Consider the following 20,480-nt stretch of genomic DNA (forward strand, 5'->3'; position numbering starts at 1 on the left):
TAGGAGGCGGGGTTTGTCATATGAGCTGCTCCAGCCTGTGCTCAGCATGCTGCTCGCAGCAGCACTGGTGGCCATTTTGTGTTTCTGCAGTAGCAGAAAGGGGGGCTGGGCAACGCACGGCAAGGTTTTATTTACTCTCACAACAGGGCTTTTGATAAACACAGGTGAAGGTTGCAGATGAAAGTTTATTGTCATTTTACAGTTACATCTCCAAAATACAACTTCATTAACATAACCTTTCTCTGTTTTGAGTCTCAATTTGTCAAATCAGGAAATGACTTTAGATAAATGTTTTTTGTGAAAAATCCATTAGTGTAAACAAAAAGAGAAGTAACTATGCACAAAATAGGCTATTTTTTTTTTCAGTTTTTGTGTGGATGTTCTTTGTTCCTCTTCAGTGAGGAAGCACCCCCGTGCTGGAATGGTTCGGCCTGTGACAGCAGCCCTCCCTGCTGTGGGAGAGGCTGGGCGGATAGAGGCTGCTTATGTGTCATGCTGTGCTTCACTTTCTTGCTGTGCGCAGCTAGCATGACACTCTGTAGCTAAAAAGCGATGTTTCTTGCCTGTAAATGGAAAATACGAAACAAAAAAAAAAAAAAAAAAAAAAAGAAATACTTGGTAGAGATTTTACTGAGATGATCTTTCAATCTCTGATGCGGTGACTTTAGTTTACTGTAAGAGATAGCGTTCATGTTTCTGAGAAAAGTGCTTATTTTGTGTTATATCAACTTGTTTTAAGGAACCATTCAAATAAATCTCAGCGAAATAAAACTAGCAATAGTATTTCACTATATGCGTGAAAACACAAGAAAAAAACCTGTAACTGCACTTTGACTGTTCTGTTACTTGCATACTTCCTTTTATCTCTTTTGTTTTTAACGCACCACCCCCACTTGCTCACTTTCCCCCCTCTCAGAATGGTTCAGTCCATGTTGACTTGGAGAGCTGAGAGAGAGAAAGACAGAGAGAGAGTGTGTGTGTGTGTGTGTGTGTGTGTGTGTGTGTGTATGGCTCAGAGACAGACAGAGATGGGGGAGGGTGGGTGCAGCTGCCTCTACGTTGACTGTGCTGTGGGTGTGCAATTTAGCGCTGGCTCTGCGCCGCTAGCTAGGCCTTGACTAAAGTGCACGTTGTGCTGCTTTGTCATGTTAAAAGTGGCCTCATTTGTTTTGTATATGTTTGACTGGTTATTGTTTGATGGCATATTTAAGAGGAGGTTTTCTGCTATTTGGTTGGTCACTGTTACCAAAGATGGGCCTTTAAGAGGGAAAAGCTGCTTAAAAGAAATATCCTGTTTGGTTTGACCGTTTGAACTTTTTTTTTGGCTTTTTAGTCATGTGGTCCACTGATGACATCAACTAGTTATCAGTCTCGTTTCTAATGGATGGCACCAGTCTCTCAAGTCCTCATCTTCAAAGGGTATCTTTCCAAAATTTTACAAATATGTTTTCCATCAGATTTTTTTTTTTTTAACATAGAAGGTTTTTTTTTTTGTTCTCTTTTCATCCAGTTTATTCCCATTAAAACTGGCTCTGCAGGATTGGGAGCGGGAGCTGCTTGAAAGGATATTGCAAAATCTTTGTTTTGTCCAATCAAATTAATTTTCATTCCCCATTGAGGCTACTTTTTGCATTCAGAAAGTTAAAATAGACATTCTCCCAAGCCTGTGTTGTTTTTTTGTAAGGGTAACAGTGGAGATAGAGAGAAGCATTCATGGAAGAAGTGGGAAAGTGTAGTGGGATGGTTTTGGAGGATAAAGGAGGATGTGGGTTTGTGCTGTTTTAAGAAATATAACATAAAAGCAAAACTGTAAAACCATCAAAGTCACTCATTTTCTGCAGTTCTTGTTGGAAATATCTGAGATACAGTGGGTTTCCTCACCACTAAAAAAAAAAAGTGCCGTCAGTCCTCATTTTACTTATATGGAGTTTAACTAGTTATAGTTAGATAGTGTTGCTAACTGTCAGATGAATTCTGTGATGAAATTCTAAGGCCTGATAACCAGGCTTGTCAGACTGAGCTGTTATTGATATTATTAAACCCCCTCATTAGATATTTTCTTTTCAGCTGTTTAACTAACAGCAGAATCCAGTTAGCCCTTAGCGTGATCTATAAGAGTGCTGATATGTGAGATTATATTGCATCCTGGGTAAGCTCTGTGGTCCGCAGTGGTCAGTCTTTAGAGGGATAGTTTTAGGTTGAGGCTAACATGACACTCTGCTCAGCGAGTGCTCAGTTTATTGCACATAGTACCACGAGTGACCATGTCGCATTTCAGACAAAATCTGTCAGCAGACAGACGAGTGGAGTCAATACACATTTCACTGAGGGAGCTTATTTACAGCTTTTTCAGGGTTTTACTATTTTATCTTTGTGTGACTATTGTGAAAATAAACAATTTTAGCACCAGGAAAAGACATTTACATAGGAATGATGGATTGAAACACAGCTTTAACTTTTAACCCAGATGTTGGAGAACCCTGAAAAAACAATAAAGGTCAAGAACTGCACTCCAGTAGTATTTCTGTGTGTTGTCCTTTACCCCTTTTTTATCATTAACCTTTTTTTTCCCTATGGTGTTATTTTATTTAGGGGAGTTTCCCCCCCCTGCCCTTTGTCATAATGGTTCAGTCCGTGCTGGCTGTAGATTTCCATACTGTGGACTAGTTTGTGCTAGAGTTGGGGGATGGGCGTTGCTAAGCAACAGTCTGTGCAGTGTACTTCCCCTCTGTCTGTGCGCTGCTAGCTAGAGTTGGTATTAATAATCACCACGCTGTACTTTATAATGTTGTAGGCACAAGATTTGATTGGTATGTATTTGTGTTATCTCTAAATATATCATGCACTTTTTAGGTGTCACCAGTAAGAAAAAAAATGCTTTTTATTTTGGGGTGTATTTTATGGCAGAGTGCTGTGCCTGGAGTTTTGAGCTGACTATTCTTTTTAAAGGGTTTAATTAATATCCATTATAGGGGCATGTAGGCCACACACCCTTTTTAGAACATACCCCTGCAGGAAACAAGATGGACTAGTCCTAAGTGAGCCCCTCCTCCTTCCTTTTATGTTCTCCTGCTGGCCTCTCAGCCTGCTCCCACAACCACCAAATACATGGAAGGCCGCAATCCCACACCTCCTGCTAAAGGTTCACATTTCTTTGTTTTTAAAGCATGTTTAACATTTCCCTCTGTCATTGAGGTCTAACTCAGTTTTTGTCATTGCAGCTTCACACTCTTCTCAAGGTTAGCTTTTGATACTTGTAGATGGTGCTATGCTAGTTCAAGAAGGTTGGTTTGTTTGTTTATGTTTGTTGTGGGTTTTTTTTTTACATGAAGGGTTCATTTCAGGCATGCTTCATATGTCAGGGTGTTGGCAGCAAAGTTTCACTTATGCAGCTGACGTCAGTAAATACATGCCTGCAACCCTGTGCACAACTTCAGGTGTACGCATTCTTTGTAAACATTGTTTGTTGCTCTCACATCTTGTGGCTCAGTGCTGAAAGTTTACTTGAATCGTGAATCTTCTGTTTCCACCCTTGCAAGTTAATGTATGTGTATGTTTTTATAGAGCTGTCGCATTTGTAGTTGTTTATTTTGTGAATTTTGTAAATATCATACAGGTGTAAAGGCTAACAATCACTAAGGCAGCCATTCATTTTTTTATTTTTGTTTTTCCTTTATGCAACAGTGTCTGGATGCACATAAAACCCATAGCATCACATTCATTCAGATAGAAGTTCAGCTGTTAGCACAACTCATTTAATTAGGGCCCAGGTGGGTCATATGGTGTTGTGTATATCGTTGGAGTGCGCTTTTGTGACAAAATGCCTTGAACAGGATTTAGGAATCCTCTCATTGTTGCTGACACAGACAAATAGTCAAAGCAAATACAGTTTTCAAACATGATAGAGCCATGGTGCACCTGCAAAATGGTGCTTGATTTTTATTTTTTTTTTGCCTCTACTTGCTCCGGTTGCTGACGCACACAGTCAGTGTTCCAGTTCCAGTGTTTTAATGGAGTTTAATGATGCGTTTCTGAAAGCTGGTGTAGCCAGAGCACAGCAAGATTCAACAAACAAAGGTTTTGAAATGGATTGACATCTGCACATCAGTCACTGATCCATTAAAAAAGTGCTTTCATTTGTACCAGTACCTGTCTAGTTTGTCACCCATTAATAACTGGTATTTTGGATAAATTATACTTCATTTATTGAAGCTGTGTGTCACAGTCTGGATGTTTTTCTTTGGGGGCCAACATGCTTTGGCAAGCTGCACATGCTTGTCCATTCACTGTATCCCAACAAGAAGTGACTTGTATTTTTGGTGTATGCTTAACTTTACCATTTTCTTCCAAGCAGCTTTGACTGATGATGAGCAAGATATCATACTGCAGAAATATGGTTGCATTTTCCCAAATTTGAACCAGTAGTGTGATACTGTTTCAATGTTATTGTGATGTGGGAATGCCAAGGGTTCTTGCTGGGTCCTCCAGCAGCAGGACTAACTCCACAGTCACCCTATTCTCTAATTATTTGAAGTTGGAGAGACTTGCGTGTCTAGTTTGACAGAGGCACTGCAACTTTATGACATTTGACCAGCAACTCAATGGCTAGTCACCTGGTGTTGAAACAGTGGCTTGCAGAGGCAATGTTCTGAAACAACAACAGACATCGATGTTGCAACTAGGAGAAAAGCAGTTGTCAAAAGCAAGAGAGAGACGGTGGACATCTCTGCTTTTCTTCTGCTGTTGATGCCTCCAGCGTCACACAAGGGCATACGTGAAAAAGATCCCTCTTATGTATGGTAGCCTAGTTACCAAATCCATAACAATAAACACAATCTAGTCAAGAAATAATTTAAAGAATCTAAAATGAATTATTTAAATGTGCTGGATGTTATGTAAGCCCTCTCTTTTTTGCAGTGAAATCGGAGCATATTGGATTGTTGACTCCAGTTACATGCAATCCTATGGGATCTTAATGTGACATGAGATGCATGATTGTTTTGAACAGAAAGGCAGAGGAATAATGGAAGCCTTGTAAATGTTTTGAGTCAAATGTCAGGGGATAGTATCGCAGAAAACAATCGTGACTCGCCTGAAACGGCATGATAGTGTAAATTCAGAGCCATGCACCTTCACCTCAGGGACATCACTTAGTGTAAGCTTTGGAATACATTTAGGAAACTGATGCGCCTATGAGTTTGTCAACCTATCTCATGAGGTAAAGCACAAGTAGCTAGTGGTACGCAGCAAATGCCACACCCTGCTTGTGCATACTCATCTGACACGTGTTATGATTGTTTCCTGTATTTCTCCGAGTCACGTTCAGCAGTGCACTCACTGACCTAGCTCAAGATAGCCCTGTTTTCAAATATGGGTTATGAGCTTTCTAGAAACTGGGGGAAAAAAAACATTAATTCTCTTACTAAGCACAGTGGTTTTATAGTTAATGTACATATTATGTGTAAACCATACAAAAAGCTACCTAAACCATAACTGTCTATCTATTTAAACAGTGAACCGGTGCAGAAAAATGGCTGAGGATTAGCTGTAGCATGTATTATGAAAGTTAGATAGATTGGATGAATGTAAAATTAACATTTTGAAATTTTTAATTTTGGCTTGAGTCATATTTTTGTTAAATTTAATAAGAAATCTTTTTTTTTTTTTACTCTGAAAGCTTGCTGAAACATCAGGCTGAACAAAAAGTAGTTATTTAGCAGGGTGGTGCTGCACTCTGATGTCTGATAGAGAATCCAGTTCAGCTAGCTATTGAGAGCTCAGTCTGGCAGCAAACAGCAGAGCTGACGGCCATTTTAGTTCTGCACTGAATCCAGGCGCAGTAAATGAGGCCGTCTGATGGGGGAGGGGGGATATTGTGCTCTGCGCAGTGTGCAATAACATTGGAATGTGAAGTGTACCAGTGATCGTGAGCTTACACCGCTCTTTATTTATTTATTTATTATTTGTTGATGCTGACTTTTTTGCGTGATGCTTCTCCTAGGTTAAATAGCAAGAAAGTATGGCAAAAATATATTCTCACTTATTTTTAAAATCAGAACTGTATCATTGCAGGAAGTTTTGATTGCAGATATGAAAGCAGAATAGGACTGACTTTCAGTGTTGTGCGTATGCGCCAGCCTCTCAGAGTGCTGCTCAGCTTTACAGTGTAAAGTATACACTCGGCCCAGATCAGTCTCTTAGTCAAGTTGCATTTTTCCACGTACACGTGACAACCTGCCAAGCTGCAAAATACACATGGCTAAATTAAACATTGTTGGAGATCGAGGTCTTTTCAGGTGGCTCTGTCAGCTGCAGTCTGCAGGTCAGCACTGCAGTCACAGTAAAGCTAACCAGCTTTACAGCGTAAAACTGGAGCGGCTTGCTCTCACCAGATAGGATCTTAAAGGTTACTTGAATGATAACTGGCTGTGTGTTCTGTTCCTGCGCTGAAAGCAACAATTTTAGCTACATACAGAATCTTTGCCATCTGAATTTGACTGATTTTGCTTTAACAATAAAAATATGTTACCAGACAGACTGATCTCAGAAATGCAGTCAACATTTTAACAGGAAAATGAACCCCTGTAGCTGCACACTCTTGAGCTCACATTCACTTGTACATGGGTTGGGATAATGTATGAAAGCCTCTTTCCTGCCTCTCCCTTTCCATGGTTCTGACAAACTTTTTCCTTGTTTTGAATCTTTTTCCTCTTCGCCTTTTTGTGTGATTGTTTAGCATGTCACGTCTCTAATTCGGATCCCTTTGCTTGCTGTCTTGCCTGCAAGTAGCAAATTAATCAGCTGACACATTTTCTTGTACATCAGTTTTAATTTGAAAATAAGCTTGGTCCAAGTAGTAATGCTGTATAAGAATGGGCGTCAAGTTTATCAGGGTATCATGTCAGTTTAAAAAAAATTGCAGAAACATTACATGAAAGCAGAAAAAAACGGGAAAAAAATGATAAAAGAACGTATGACATATGGCACTCAGGATCATATCATTGCCTGATGAAGTACGAGCCTTTTGTGTCTAGATGTGTGCTCTATCAGTTCTTAATAAATGTGGATATACTTCATTGTCATCAATATAATTATACTTAAAATTTGATGAAATTCGGAGTGACCCAACAAATAATTATCTCCCTTTGAAGCCAATGGCTCAGTTACGGCTCAAGGGATGGAGATAGACTGCTTAACTCAGAGGAGCTAAATTTAGGGATACACTTTTATTTTTATGGTCTGTGGATTTCATGCTTAGTTGATGTTGTCCTGTGAAATTCAAGCAATAATACATATTTACTAAAAAGGAATCTATCTGTGTTTTTTTCCAAGGTTGTCGAAGGATTCAGTGGCAATCCATGACCAGGAACCTTTCAGGCTGAAGGTGAGTTATTCACAGATGATTTAATTATTGGTTTAATTTCATATCATGACGCATTTCTCCTTTGCTACTGAATGTAAAATGAGAATTTTACTGCAGCTAAGCACAATCTCCTGCAGCACACAGATTTAATGCATTTCTAATTTTGTCTGACTCCCTAAAAAGAACATGAAATCATCCTATTTATGTATTCATATAAAATTATGATACATGAAATGAATACATGTTAAATAGAATAACTAGCCTCAAAACCACAATGTGTGCAACAATCAGAACTATGTACGGAAAATCCTTCAGGTTTTGCATAACCTCTTTACTGCTGCCAACACAGCCTCGATCTGACCGCTCTCATTCGCTGAGAGCTGAACCAATAGGAATGCGGGGGGATGGGAGGAAGGTTGGGTTGCTGCTGTTAACTTCAATGTCATTTCTGTTCTCTGGATCGGGACTTAGGTAAACATGAAATCCATGGGTTACTCAGAAAAATTAAGTTAAGGGGCAATGGTCATAGTAGTTAGAGCTTTTCTGACTGACATGAAAAAGCCTTCCTGGCTTACTGAGCTGCACCTTCACTGTTGTCACTGCAGGAGAGATAGAGCAATGTGCAATCAGGCAGTAAGGATCTCTCTGATTTGGCTTGGATACTGAGTCAAATTTTAGTAGAAAAAAACAGGATGTTGGGGAACCGAGCAGTTTGGTATGCAGATCTCAGTGAAAGAAGAACCCTCTAGAAAAGAGCAAACAGGAAAGCCATAGGGCTCTACAGTGACCTCTAGTGTTTGCTCTGAAACTTTGCAGCCATTTCTTTACTATGCAGTGCGTAACGTCCAGGACAGGTTCATAAGCGGAAGAGACTGTGCTGCTTACTCTTGCAACTATCACTACAGGTTTGCAGATGTTCTTCCACATTTTTAACATTTGATAGCATCTAATCTCTCCTTTTCACTCCACAGACAGCAATGGAAGTTGTTGTGACAGAGGAAAAGAAGAAGATTTTCCGAGCTAGGAAGACCATGAAGATAAGTGATCGACAGCAACTGGAGACTCTTCACAACACTCTGTTGACAGCGGCTCCAAGTTTGTCCGACTCATCTCCGTCACCTCTAATGAACGGCACACACAAAGAGGACGGGCAAAAAGCGGGGGACAGAGAGCAAAACAACATCTCGGACTCAAACTCCCCACAAGCGACATCCCCTGCTTCTCCTGCTCCTTACCTGTCACTAAATCTGTCCCCTTCCCCGGGCTCCTCACAAAGTCCAAAAGCTAAGGAAGAAACTCCGACTTCTCCCGCATCACCATTCCACTCTCTGAACTTTGAACTGAAAAAGATGGAGGATGAGGAGGAAGTGGAGGAGCAGAAAACTTTGTCCTCATCGAAGGAGTCTGTTACACCAGCTTCAACAGAATCCAAGGAAAAACACGAAAAAGACTCTGAAGTGACCCCAGGGGCGGAAAAGAAAGAGGTAAATGCACAGAAATTTTTTTAGATAATTGTTTGTTGCATACAGCTTCATCCAGGATTTGTTCACATTACAAGGGTTAATGTTGAAGTGTGGATAGAGTGAGAGTCCAAAAAACCTTTTAACTAATCACTGGTTAATTATGCTCTTCCTCAGGAGGACCAGACTACAACAGAGGACCCGTCCGAGGATTTGTTGAAGGATTCCGTTAAAGGTTCGGCTCCATGCTCGCCTGTACCACCTCCAGTATCTGACTGCACAGAACCAATGGATACAGATAGTGACACTACAAAGGCCAAGGACCCCGGGGCCTCAACAGCCAAAATCAAAGATGAAAAGCCTTCTTCCCCCAAATCTCCCACTACCACTGATTCCTCTTTTCCCTGTCCTTCTCCGTCTCAACCAGCTTCTTCCTCTAAGGATACAAAGCAAGAAAAGGAAATCAAAGAGGAGGACATAAAAGAAAAGGAGGATAAAAAAGAGGGTGTGAAGAAAGCATCACTAAATGAGGAAAAGATGGAGGTGTACTCTGTGAAAGTAGAGCCCAAAACGGAAAAAACAGAAGTTGGACAAACAAAAAAGCCATCACGGCCTTCATCCACTCCACCATCCAATACAGGTATGAGAGAGTGGACGTTGTGCCGCACAGCTTCAGGATAATTTCTTAACATTGTTAATATCAATAGAGATCTGAAGGACATTAACCAAAAGCAGTATTTTTAGATATGTCATTCAATTATTTATACATGCAGAGTTTATGCTATCTTGTTAAACTAATGTAGCCCTCAAATGGAAGGCTATGGAAATTTTAAGGTTCAAGGTTATTACAGAAGGACTCTGCTTGCAGATGTTGGCTGTACTACATTATAAAAAGATGGCATTTAATTAGTGCCCAAACACTCTTTTGTTAGATCATCCCTGCCTGACAAAAACCCTTGATCTTTAAACTCCACGCCCACACAAAGATTTGTAGTCTCCAATCCCAAGCCAAGATGCCCGAGTAAAGTCACATGAGTGATTTTGTGAGGCTAGACGAATCTGTTTCCACAGGCGGCGACAAACTCCCCATCACTTGTGTATTGATTTTGACACACAAAGTCAAGCTTCACTTTAAGATGCTACAACAGAATTTATTTTGCAAGTCTGTACGTTTGCTAAATCAAATGGTGAGGGTATTAAGAACACTTTCACGTTGTATTAAATGGCAATTATTATGCAGAGCAAGAAAATACAAAGGACATCTGTGCTGGCACTTTGAAGCCAGAAATGTACCTTGATCTTCAGAAAATAACCTCTAATGATTTTGCGTTTTTATGGTTAAAGGAGCCGAACACAAAATAATGACAAATACAGGCCAGATTGTCCCAAGTTAAAGGAACTTGTAATGCTGAATGAGACTTTTACTTCCTTTTAAACTAAATTGATCAATTTAATATGTGTAATATTCATTAAAATGGCATTCCCACCAAGATTTGATACAAAAGAATCTCTTGATCCAGTGGAGTATAATATTCATAACTTTGTTTTCATTTGTTTATAATCACCTGAAAAAAAAAATTATTGTGTTTTCATTAACACAGAGTAACCATATATATTAACATAGGAAGCAGGTGCTCGTCTACAGAGCCTGCCATGTTGTTTCTACAGTAGCCCAGAACGGACAAATCAAACACTGGCTCCAGATTGGGCCATTCATGTTTTTGCAACAGCACCCTTTGTTCTCTTACATGCACACAGGAGAAGTTACAGCACTACAACCTTATCACAAAATGCCACTAAACCCTACACACTGGACCTTTAAGTTTAAAGGGAAAAAAACTATTTGGCAACATATTGTACTGGCAAAACTCTTACTACCACACAAGGAAGTATTTTACATTACATCAATGCTCCCTTTAAAATACTGTCATTTTTGTACAGTTACCAAGAACAATTCATAAATTGAGATGGTAAACTTTTGGGTATAATATAAAGGACCAGCCCAAAAGACCTTGTTTATATTCCTGTATTGAGATACCAGGAATAAACATGGCCGTGTAGTTAGAGACAAAAATAAATTGTAAAGTTTTTAGTGTTTTCTTTGAGAATTTGTTGCATGATCTGTCGACTGATCTAAAATAGAGTTGTGTCAGAAAGCATAAAAGCTTTTGGGCAATGAATAGAACACATGGACTGGGTACTAGTTGGCGTTTTTCTTTGTTTCCTGAGCAGTGCAAGAGGAGAGGGGCTCCACCTCTGGACTGAAGCGCACTTTATCTGAGGGTTCTGAAAAAGATGGACAACCGATAAAAAGGGAGGGGAAGAGGCCCAAAGTGGAGCGTGAGGAATTGGAGGCACAACTTGAACTTAAAATCACTGCAAAAGCTGGCAGTCACCATAAACTTGAAAAGGTTTGTATGCAAGTATTGTGCAGCGCAGATTTTTTTTCTGAAGTCTTGACACTGATGGATATTTGATGACTTAATTTTGCCTTTTTGTGCTCGACCTTATATTCTCAGATTGTGCAACAGCTGGTAGATGAACGGTTGAGGGTCTTGGAGCTGACCATTTTTGACAAACATTTCCAAGAGCTGAAGGACAGAGTAGAAAAGATCGACTGTGCCACCAAACACCAAACCGCCATTAACACACTCCAGGTAAGTAAACTGTAACGTTGAAATGTAATATTTTTAGGAAGATAACACATACTACATAACTGTAAGATGTGTTTTTTGTCAACTGTGTAGTAAAGCAGCTGCTAGAATTGACTACCCACGGTTGGCAAGGCCCAAATCTGAAGCCTCTCTCTACTGTTTGTATAGGCCAAGATAAACCGGTTAACGAAAAAGTTCGGAGAGGCTAATCAGGCTTCAGAGAACAAAAGGAAACAGAAGGTAAGAAATGGTTTTCCCGTTGTTATATGCTAAAGTCTCTGTACCTGGAGTATAAGTGAATGTGTGTGAAAATGTTCTGACAGCGTGCGGTGTGATTTCTGCAGGCTCTTGCTGCTGCTACTGCCGCCACCGCTGCCGCCGCTGCTGCTGCTGCTGGTGCTACTGCTGTTGTTGCCAAGACTGCAACTGTTGCAAACATCCCTCAAGGTCAACGGTAAGTTTTGAGAGCAATTTTTTCTTCTAAAAACCCTGTTAACCATGCTGAGTTTTTACTCTTCAATTTAGAAATTAGGTTCTTAAGGTTTTTTGGAACAGGGTTCCCAAGGTCATGGAAATCCAGGAAAAATCAAGAAATTTATAAATATAACTGAAAATTTTGGAAATTTCATGGAATTTTGATTTTATTTTTTTTTAACTTTGAATTTTGTATAATAAATTTATTCTTCAGAGGAAAACCTTCCATGTAGTATAACACTACGCTATTTATTTTCGGTAAGTTAGCTGTTGACATAATGTTGCTCTAATGTGTGTTGACTTAGCGCTGCACCATATCGTGTGTCAGCATCAACACTGCGATGAGCAATAGTCGCATCAAAAAACATCCGATGTCAAGCAAGGCAAATTAACTAAAACAATAAATTTGCTGATTGATAAAAGTGGAAAACTTGCACAGTTTTCATTTTCCATGACTACTACCGGCTAAGCCTTCCCGTTTTTGACAGGTTATGTGTCTTTCTGACGTAGTGTGGCGGCATTTGTTATGGGATGCGAGCCTCTCCTGCGTGTGTGTAGTAAACTACGGTTACCAGAAAGACAAGTGCTGCCGAGGCAGTGAAGTGCATGCTTTTCTAAAATGGAAATTTTAGTATGGATCCTTGAAAAGTCATGGAAATTTTGAAGATGAAAATGTGCGGGGAACCCTGTTAGAAGTTGTTTTTATCACATAATTGCAAGCTCATTGCAAGTTTGCCTGACCATCCTGTGACAAAATATTTAGATTTATCAACGCATATCTTTGATACAGAAGTCTGTGCACTTATAAATTGTGTGTGGTATATTGTGTGAATGTAATTTGGCTTTTGTATGAACGTGACAATACCGGACTGAAGCCAGTATCACATACAGAGCCGTTCACAGCATGAATAGTTGACGTTGTCCCAGGTTGCTATCTGTAATCACTAGAGACTGAATTTAGAACGAATGGAAAGAATAAAGAATCCCTACATCCTTCAAATCATGACTGTTTTGGAAACCCAAGACCCCTTGTCCCTTGTTCGGTTTGTCAGGATCAACTTTTAAACTCCTAACCTCCAAATATTTCTTAAGACTGGTTGGGAAAAAACAAACAAACACGTGTCAGTCTGTGTTTTGTACCTGCAAAGTGACCCGTGTGGGTCCAGGTCCTGAGTCTTGTGACGTTCTACAATGTGAAGCCTGAGCGTTTCCTCGGGTAGTGCAGAGTGTAGTTAAAACTGCACCTCTCCTCCCAACAGCGTGCTCCGTCTGCAGACAGTAGAGCCGCAGCCTGAGGTGCCCGAGGGAGTGGAGCCCTCTGTTGCTGAGAGTCCCGTACTGTCTGTCGTGAACATGGAGGAAGAGGAAATGGGGGAGGAAGAGGACGGAGAAATGTCACCTCATATTGCCATGGCAAAAAAGCTGGCAGAATACAATGAGGGAAAATGCAGAGCAGACATTCAGCTCCGCACAATCACTTCCCAATTGGAGAAAGTGCTGTACCACAACTGCCATAGAAGCTCAGGGAATCCGAGGCCTGACCGCTACGCATCTTACGTATTCCGCTACCTAGTCCCATACGACATCTACTGTGAGTGGGTCGCAAAGGTCAACTATGTTGGATTATTGGGCAAGGAGGCGCTGCCCTCGAACTTGAGGAGGGCGATGAGGATGTACATTGAGCGTCGATTCCCACTACTGTCTTGTGACAGCTGGAGAGAGATACGTGATGTTATCAATGAAATACTGCGGGTGAAGAGAAGACCGGAATTTTTTCGGGAATATACTGACAGGCATGCTGCGACATTTTGACAGTCTCGTAATAGAGGAACAGGAGCATACTGGGACAATTGTCATTATCCATCACTGAAATGATCAAACATTCTGAATATTATTCTCACTGCAATTAGAGTCTCTGCAGCTTTCATTAAAAATTAATGTCACATTGAAAGGGATATAAATCCCCGATGACTCGTACACAAAATGTTGTGCAATTGGCTTGAAAACTATACTTACATACTGATAAAGACATGTATTTCTATAATGAGGTGAGATCTTGCCACAAGTTGTTTAAATATGACTGTATGAAATGGAATAAAAGGGCATGTCAGCACCACATCCAGTCCTCCTCCTTTTGCGGACACAAACAGCTCTAAGCTTAAGCAATCTTTTTTGAACAGGCCAGTCCGCACTTCAATGGAGGTAAAGCAGAATCCAACAACTGTTTCTTCAACCTCCACAGTTGGTGAGTAGCATGATTTCCTTTATGCTGGATGTTGTGTACGAGGGAAACTATCAGCTTTGTGTTGAAACAATGTGGGTAGTATGTGTAGATGAACTGTGGTGAACTTGCCTCCATCTAACCTGTGCCTAAAAATCCCTCCTCACCAGCCACAGAAACTCCACCAAATCTCCACCAAATGATGCAATTTACCTCACTTGGAGGAGTTTCGCCGGCTCCTTGTGCTCTTGTTTGAACTAAAAGCTGTACTTCCACATTTTCGTACTGCCCACAATTGCCTGTTACAACTTGTCGAGACTTACCCGCCTTTCTCTCTCTCAAACTTGGCCCGTAAAACTAAGCAGTGCTGATCAAATAAAAATCAAGGTTACGTTACTATGCTGCCTATTTCCTACCTAAAGTGTTTTCAGAAATGTATTTTAATGCTCCATATTGTCATAATGGGAGGAGTTAGTAAACAGGAAGTGGGCGTCACTCTGCTTCCTGTTCAGTAAAATCAGAGGCTGAAAAAAAAGGAAATCAAACAATAAAACTAAGCAGCGCTTTTCAACTATAAACCAAGATTCTGTTACTGAGTCGCATGTTTCTCACTTCAGATGTTTTCAGCTCACTGTTTATTCGAAATGATCCAACTAACAAGTATTGCCTGTCGAGCCAAACGTGGAGGGATGTGTTCCCTCATTGCTATCAACATTGGCACAGCAGTTTAGTTTAAGTCAATTGGACCAGTGCTGTCTAGCTGTGTTAAATACTCTTTAGAATATGCAATCTGTGGCTGAAAATAGTCCCTGTTTACTTTTGAGTAATGTTTGGAAAAAACAATAAGGCCCAGATGTCATAGGAAATGGCTTTGCCTTTTCGAAACATGAAAGGCTTTATTTTTGACATGGTTTGAAAAGTTAACACTTTCAGTAGGAATAAGTGGCATGGAGCCTCTTTGCCCCACTCTCGCTCTTTTTATCAGGCAACAAATCAGACGAGAATTAGCCAGCTAGCACACCCGTCGGTCCCTCAGCCGCAGTCCTGCAGCTATGAGACTACTTCACCAGAAGGAGAGTCAGAGTAGCTCCAGAGACTAGCCCTCAGTTACAGCTGTAGCAACTTGTATTCAGCAAGCGTGATCGTTTGCTGATCGAGCGAGGAGTCAGGGCAGTTCGGTATTCCATTGCAGCCTGTTTCATGGCTGCAGGCAGCAGCAGTCTTGCTTAATACTGACCAGTTTGAATAAAATGTTTTTCTTAATATCACTTAAACTCAATACATGAGAAAATATAGTCCAGGCTGAAAAATAACAATGATGAGTAAACAAACGAAATACAAGCTACAGTTCATTTTAAAATCTCAGTGATCCTTCCTGTCACACTCTGAAACAAGACATTTTTCCTATTTTCCTCAGCAAATCCAGCCCAGCTTGCCCCACCAGCTTCTGCCACAGGTCCAGCCCATACATCCACCTCCACTGCCATGGTTTCACAAGCCCCCATTCTCCAGCTGATCACCTCCACCTCTAATGCTGGCAACACCTTGACCACTGGCATCACCACTCAGAGTCCCACAGGCACCCTGCTGCTGAAGACGGCTCCCGGGAGCGGCATGGTGGCTGCGGGCCAGCCGCTGCTCATCCAGCTGCCTATATCAATGGCTAATGGCCAGCCGGGAACGCTGGTCAACATCCCTGTCTCCTCTTTGTCTGCAGCCAGCTCTCTCACCAAGGCCAAAACCACTGCTGCCACCACCACATTTATACTCAAGCCTGCTCCCGCTACTACCACTTCGTCCTCTGTCCCAGCTGTTACCACAGTCCCAGCGCTCCAGGCCTCCACTGGACAGATGTCCTCTGCCCAGATCTCTCTTGCCCGTGCTGTGTACCAAGGTGGTGCTGGGGGGATAACTACACCCAACGCAGGGGTATCCGTGACGACGGCCAGGACACCGGCTCAGTCTGTGTCTGTAGCAGGAGCTATGTCTTCAGCTTCTTCACCCGCAACCTCCGGGCCGGCAGCAACGGGTTCCACCGCTCCAGGACCGCCACAAGGGACGTCTCTGACATCAAAGACAGGCAAGGGTGTACTGTAATTTTAACATGTTTGTTGTCTTAGAGCAGTGATACTCAATTTATGGTCCGTGGGCCAAATCTGGCAAATCTGGGTGCTGGGTCCTCCCCCAACCATTTTCTAATTCACAATGAAAATAAAGTGATTCACACTTGGAATTGTTTTTGTACTTTTAGGAATATATATGGTGCCACAGTGCATAAAACAACATCAAAATAGAGACTGAAAAGTGCCAGTGGAGGATCCCTTGTACTCCCCCCCACAGAGGTCCTAGCTGAGACCCTAACGTCCTAAAATCCTTGAAACGTCCTCTAATCTTAGAAATGTCCTAAAATCCTTTAAAAAAAACCAAAAAAAAACACCCCATATGTCCTAAAATCCTGGAAATATCCTAAAATCCTATAAATGTCCTAACATCCTAGAGATGTGCCAAAATCCTAGAAATGTCCTGAAATCCTAGTAACATCCTGTAATGCGAAAAACCTAGAAACGTCCTAAACTTCTAGAAAAGTTTTAGAATCCAAGAAATGTCCTAAAATCAGAGAAACGTCCTAAAATCCTAGAAATGTCCTAAATTCTGAGAAATGTCCTGAAATCTGAGAAACATCCTAAAATCTCAGAAAAGCTCTAAAATCCTAGAAATGTCCTAAAATCTGAGAAACGTCCTGAATTCCCCCCAAAAATTCCAGAAATGTGTATGGAGCTGCTGCGACTGGCCCCTGGTCTTCTGTCATGTGGCAAAAGTGGCCCTCAAGCCAAGCAAGTTGAGTATCACTGTCTTTAAGTATTAAAAATGTCCTTGCCCCTCTTATTTTGGCCCAAAAAAAGGGCAGTGTTACTGGCTTTTTCTTTTCTTAAAGTTATCTAAACATTTATCTTTGTCTCTCTATGTTCACAGACAACCAAGCTACAGGATCCACTCCATCCAAAGCAGCTGCTCCAGCAGCACGACCCAAAGGCTCCGTCATCGATCTCACGGAGGACGACGATGATGTCCAAGGTAAAGCTGAAAGTCACCCCCTTTTTTCCCCACCTACAATAAAATAGATTTTTAACCTTAACATGCCCTGTAATAAAAAAAAAAACAAAAAACAGCCTGTCATCTAATTATGTTGTATTTTATGTTCTCCAGTGACAGGAGTGAAGAATGCCACTGTAGCAGCTCCCTCACCGACCCAGCGTCCCAACCAAGTCACCAGCATTCCCAACAGTAAGACCTCTACATTACTTTGAGGGCCTGAAAAAGTGATTTTGTGCATGCACACACATAAACCATTGCTCTACACCTCATTATGGCTATATGGCATGATAATAAAAAAATGGTGTAGTTCTAAATTTAAAAAAACCAAACATAATTAATGTGATAATATGACTATATTGTGCATTTTACATCTAAAATGTACATCTGTAATTTTCTTGTGCGCTGTGCTCTCAGGTGCAGGAGCAAGGTCGTCCCCACAAAGCAATGTGAACTCGTCCACCAATCCCCAGTTGACAGTCCACCACCGCCCCCCACTGGTGAGGATTTATAGTTGCATTTTACATATATTGCACAAATACAGTTTTGTAAATCAATTTCATTTGTCTGCAGTGATGTAATGTAACAAAGTAATAATACTTTGTTACAGTACATGAGTATTTTTTGGGAGTATCGTACTTTAATTGAGTTAATATATCACTTTTACTTAGCATTTTAGTTGCCCACTATAAAATAGGGAAGGGAGGAAGGGATGGATGGACAAATGAAGGACTGGGAAGAAATAGAAAACTAGATATGTGTTATTTAAATTTTTTACATTCAGAAAAAAAGTGGTGTACACTCATTTTTCAGGTAGTGTGGTACGCAGAAATAAACTTATAATTATAATTCTCAAAATTCTGACTGCTTTTAAATTAACTTAACTTAAGTACATTTAATATCATAAAATTGCTTTTGATACTTTTTTATTTTGTTTATGTATTATATTTTTAATACATCTGCATTTTTACATATGTATTAAAAATTCATTATTTTTACTCAAATACGGCTTTCAGGTACTTCATCCACCACTGTCCATCTGTTATGTTTTGGGGTGGTGTTATTTGTGTATGTTATGAAATGTGAAATCTATGGATCTATGGACGGGTCTTATAATGGTACCAGTTGTCCAGTTATCTAAGCTCTTAGTTGGAAGTTTAGAGTTCATTTATCTCAGTATATGAAATAGTTTCCCCATCATCTTTCTAGAACAGCTTTCTACATGACTGATTACTGCTTTGCTTTTCCTGTCATTTAAGAATAAATGGCCATAATCATATTTAGCCCGTGTTGCCTGGGGAGCAACTCATGACAACAGTTTGCTCTTTTTTTAGGACTCCCCAATAAAATCCCGTGCTGTAACCAGTGGTACACCAACCCGGGGCTCCAGCATGGCACTGCCGCCTCTCCCTGTGGCACCCGCACCTCCGCGCTTACCTCCCGAGGCTGAACGGACCTCACCTCCTCAGCAACCTCAGCTGAAGCTGGTGCCAAGCCAGACCGGTATAGTGCTGTCCTGGTGTGTGGCAGAAACTGATCGGACCTGCGCAACTGTAGACAGCTATCACCTCTATGCCTTCCATCAAGACAACTCAAACAGCAATGCAGCGCAGCAGCACTGGAAGAAGATTGGGGAGGTGAAGGCCCTTCCTCTGCCTATGGCCTGTACACTGACCCAGTTCCAGTCTGGCTCCACTTATCATTTTGCCGTTCGAGCCAAAGACATCTACGGGCGCTTTGGCTCCTTCTGTGAACCTCAGTGCACAAATGTCATCAGCTCTGGCTCTAGCTGAACAGTTATGGAATGGAAACATTTTTTTTGCATTTGAAAGTCCTTGACTTCCTTTACTTCTTTTTGTGTTAGGAACTCAAATATCGTGCATTGAACATCTACAGTATCTGTAAATATTTCTCTGCATAACAACTGGACTTCTGACTGACTTGGAGAACTGAAGCGGCAAACGGTTGGTTTTGTCTGGTTAATGTATGTATTGTATTTTTTGTGACTCAAGCTGTTATATATAATTGAAATACATCACCCCCACCCTCCCCTACCAAGTCAGATATTTATGTTGTTGTCTCCTGTTACTCTGATCCGGATGTCTTTTGCTTTACTCGAGAGTAGGTGACAGATTGTCAGTGTAAACTCTGAATTGCACAGAAATGTATAAATGTGTGGTAGAAACTGAATGATAACTTTTGTAAGTTTTGTCTGGAGACCAGACTTTGACAAACACAATAAAAATGTTTTATTAAAGTCTTGGCTTTCTAATTTTGTGACAAATTTAATCTTCACCTTTTTGGTTCATTGCTCTTTAGTGCAATTAACAGACACAACCCAATCTACCACTTTGAATACAACAGTGTCCCACAGAGATGTTGGCACTTTGGTAACAGGATACAGAGATGTCTGTGACAAAAGTCCCATGTTTTACCAGAGCCAAATGGATATACAGTGCTGTGCGCAGAAGAAAGAAGGCTTTTTATTTCCCTTGCATGGTGATTCACATAATTGGGCTGAGCTGCAGCTCCCACAGCTGCTCTACAAAGTATCTGGCAGCCAGTGATGAACCAAAGAACTGCCAAGATTAGCTGTTACAATTGAAGTTCTTTGTGCAGTTTGAGATCTCTAGTTGTTCTATGGAGCGGTTTTCCACAAGTGGGTCCCCAGTTTGTTTCTCTCGCACATGCTCGTGGATGACAAGACACCCAGTACTACCAACTGTGTTCCAATTGCATTAACATCAACAGTTGGCAGTAAAATGCTAAAATATGCTGCAATGCACCAGCAAAGATGGGTAGAAGAAGACAAGCAGCTGCTCAACATGGATGTAAACGATGCTGGATTTAAGATGCATTCCATTTGCACCAGGAAGTCTGAATTTTGGAGTTCTCAGTCAGAAATTTCAACTAGAATTCCCCATGAAGTTGGGTTTCCTACTTGGAAAGTAGGAGAAACCAAGAGAGTTCATGCAGCGTTTCCATTGCAGGTCTAAAGTCGATAATTCTGTGTATGTTTTTCCGACTTCTGATTTAAATGTGTTCCATTGCAACTGCTCGGGAAAACATGGATGGAGAAAACTTTTTGGTGATTTTTAGATCTTATAGTCGGCTACATGCAGATTTATTGATGTAACAGAGACGGGAGGAGTAGGCTAGTAGGCTACTACAAGACTTCTATCAAACACAAATCACAAGTGCTGTGACGTCAATTC

At 40.9% G+C, this 20,480-nt stretch overlaps 1 protein-coding gene across 1 annotated transcript in view; it reads left to right on the forward strand.

Annotated features, from left to right (window-relative positions):
- The window catches only part of LOC121941968 (activating transcription factor 7 interacting protein), a 36,016-nt gene extending 16,494 nt beyond the window's left edge, over positions 1-19,522 (forward strand). The window contains exons 2-14 of the mRNA XM_042485019.1: positions 7,333-7,384; positions 8,335-8,847; positions 9,001-9,463; positions 11,056-11,234; positions 11,343-11,480; positions 11,646-11,717; positions 11,822-11,931; positions 14,132-14,196; positions 15,590-16,252; positions 17,146-17,247; positions 17,380-17,457; positions 17,683-17,765; positions 18,600-19,522. Coding sequence (XP_042340953.1) covers positions 8,341-8,847; positions 9,001-9,463; positions 11,056-11,234; positions 11,343-11,480; positions 11,646-11,717; positions 11,822-11,931; positions 14,132-14,196; positions 15,590-16,252; positions 17,146-17,247; positions 17,380-17,457; positions 17,683-17,765; positions 18,600-19,058 — 2,919 coding nt within the window. The 5' untranslated portion in view covers positions 7,333-7,384; positions 8,335-8,340 and the 3' untranslated portion in view covers positions 19,059-19,522. The remainder of the gene's footprint in view (positions 1-7,332; positions 7,385-8,334; positions 8,848-9,000; positions 9,464-11,055; positions 11,235-11,342; positions 11,481-11,645; positions 11,718-11,821; positions 11,932-14,131; positions 14,197-15,589; positions 16,253-17,145; positions 17,248-17,379; positions 17,458-17,682; positions 17,766-18,599) is intronic.
- Positions 19,523-20,480: the final 958 nt, after the last annotated feature.

The sequence above is a fragment of the Plectropomus leopardus genome, chromosome 4 (assembly GCF_008729295.1).
Source record: "Plectropomus leopardus isolate mb chromosome 4, YSFRI_Pleo_2.0, whole genome shotgun sequence".
Taxonomy (NCBI): Eukaryota; Metazoa; Chordata; class Actinopteri; order Perciformes; family Serranidae; genus Plectropomus; species Plectropomus leopardus.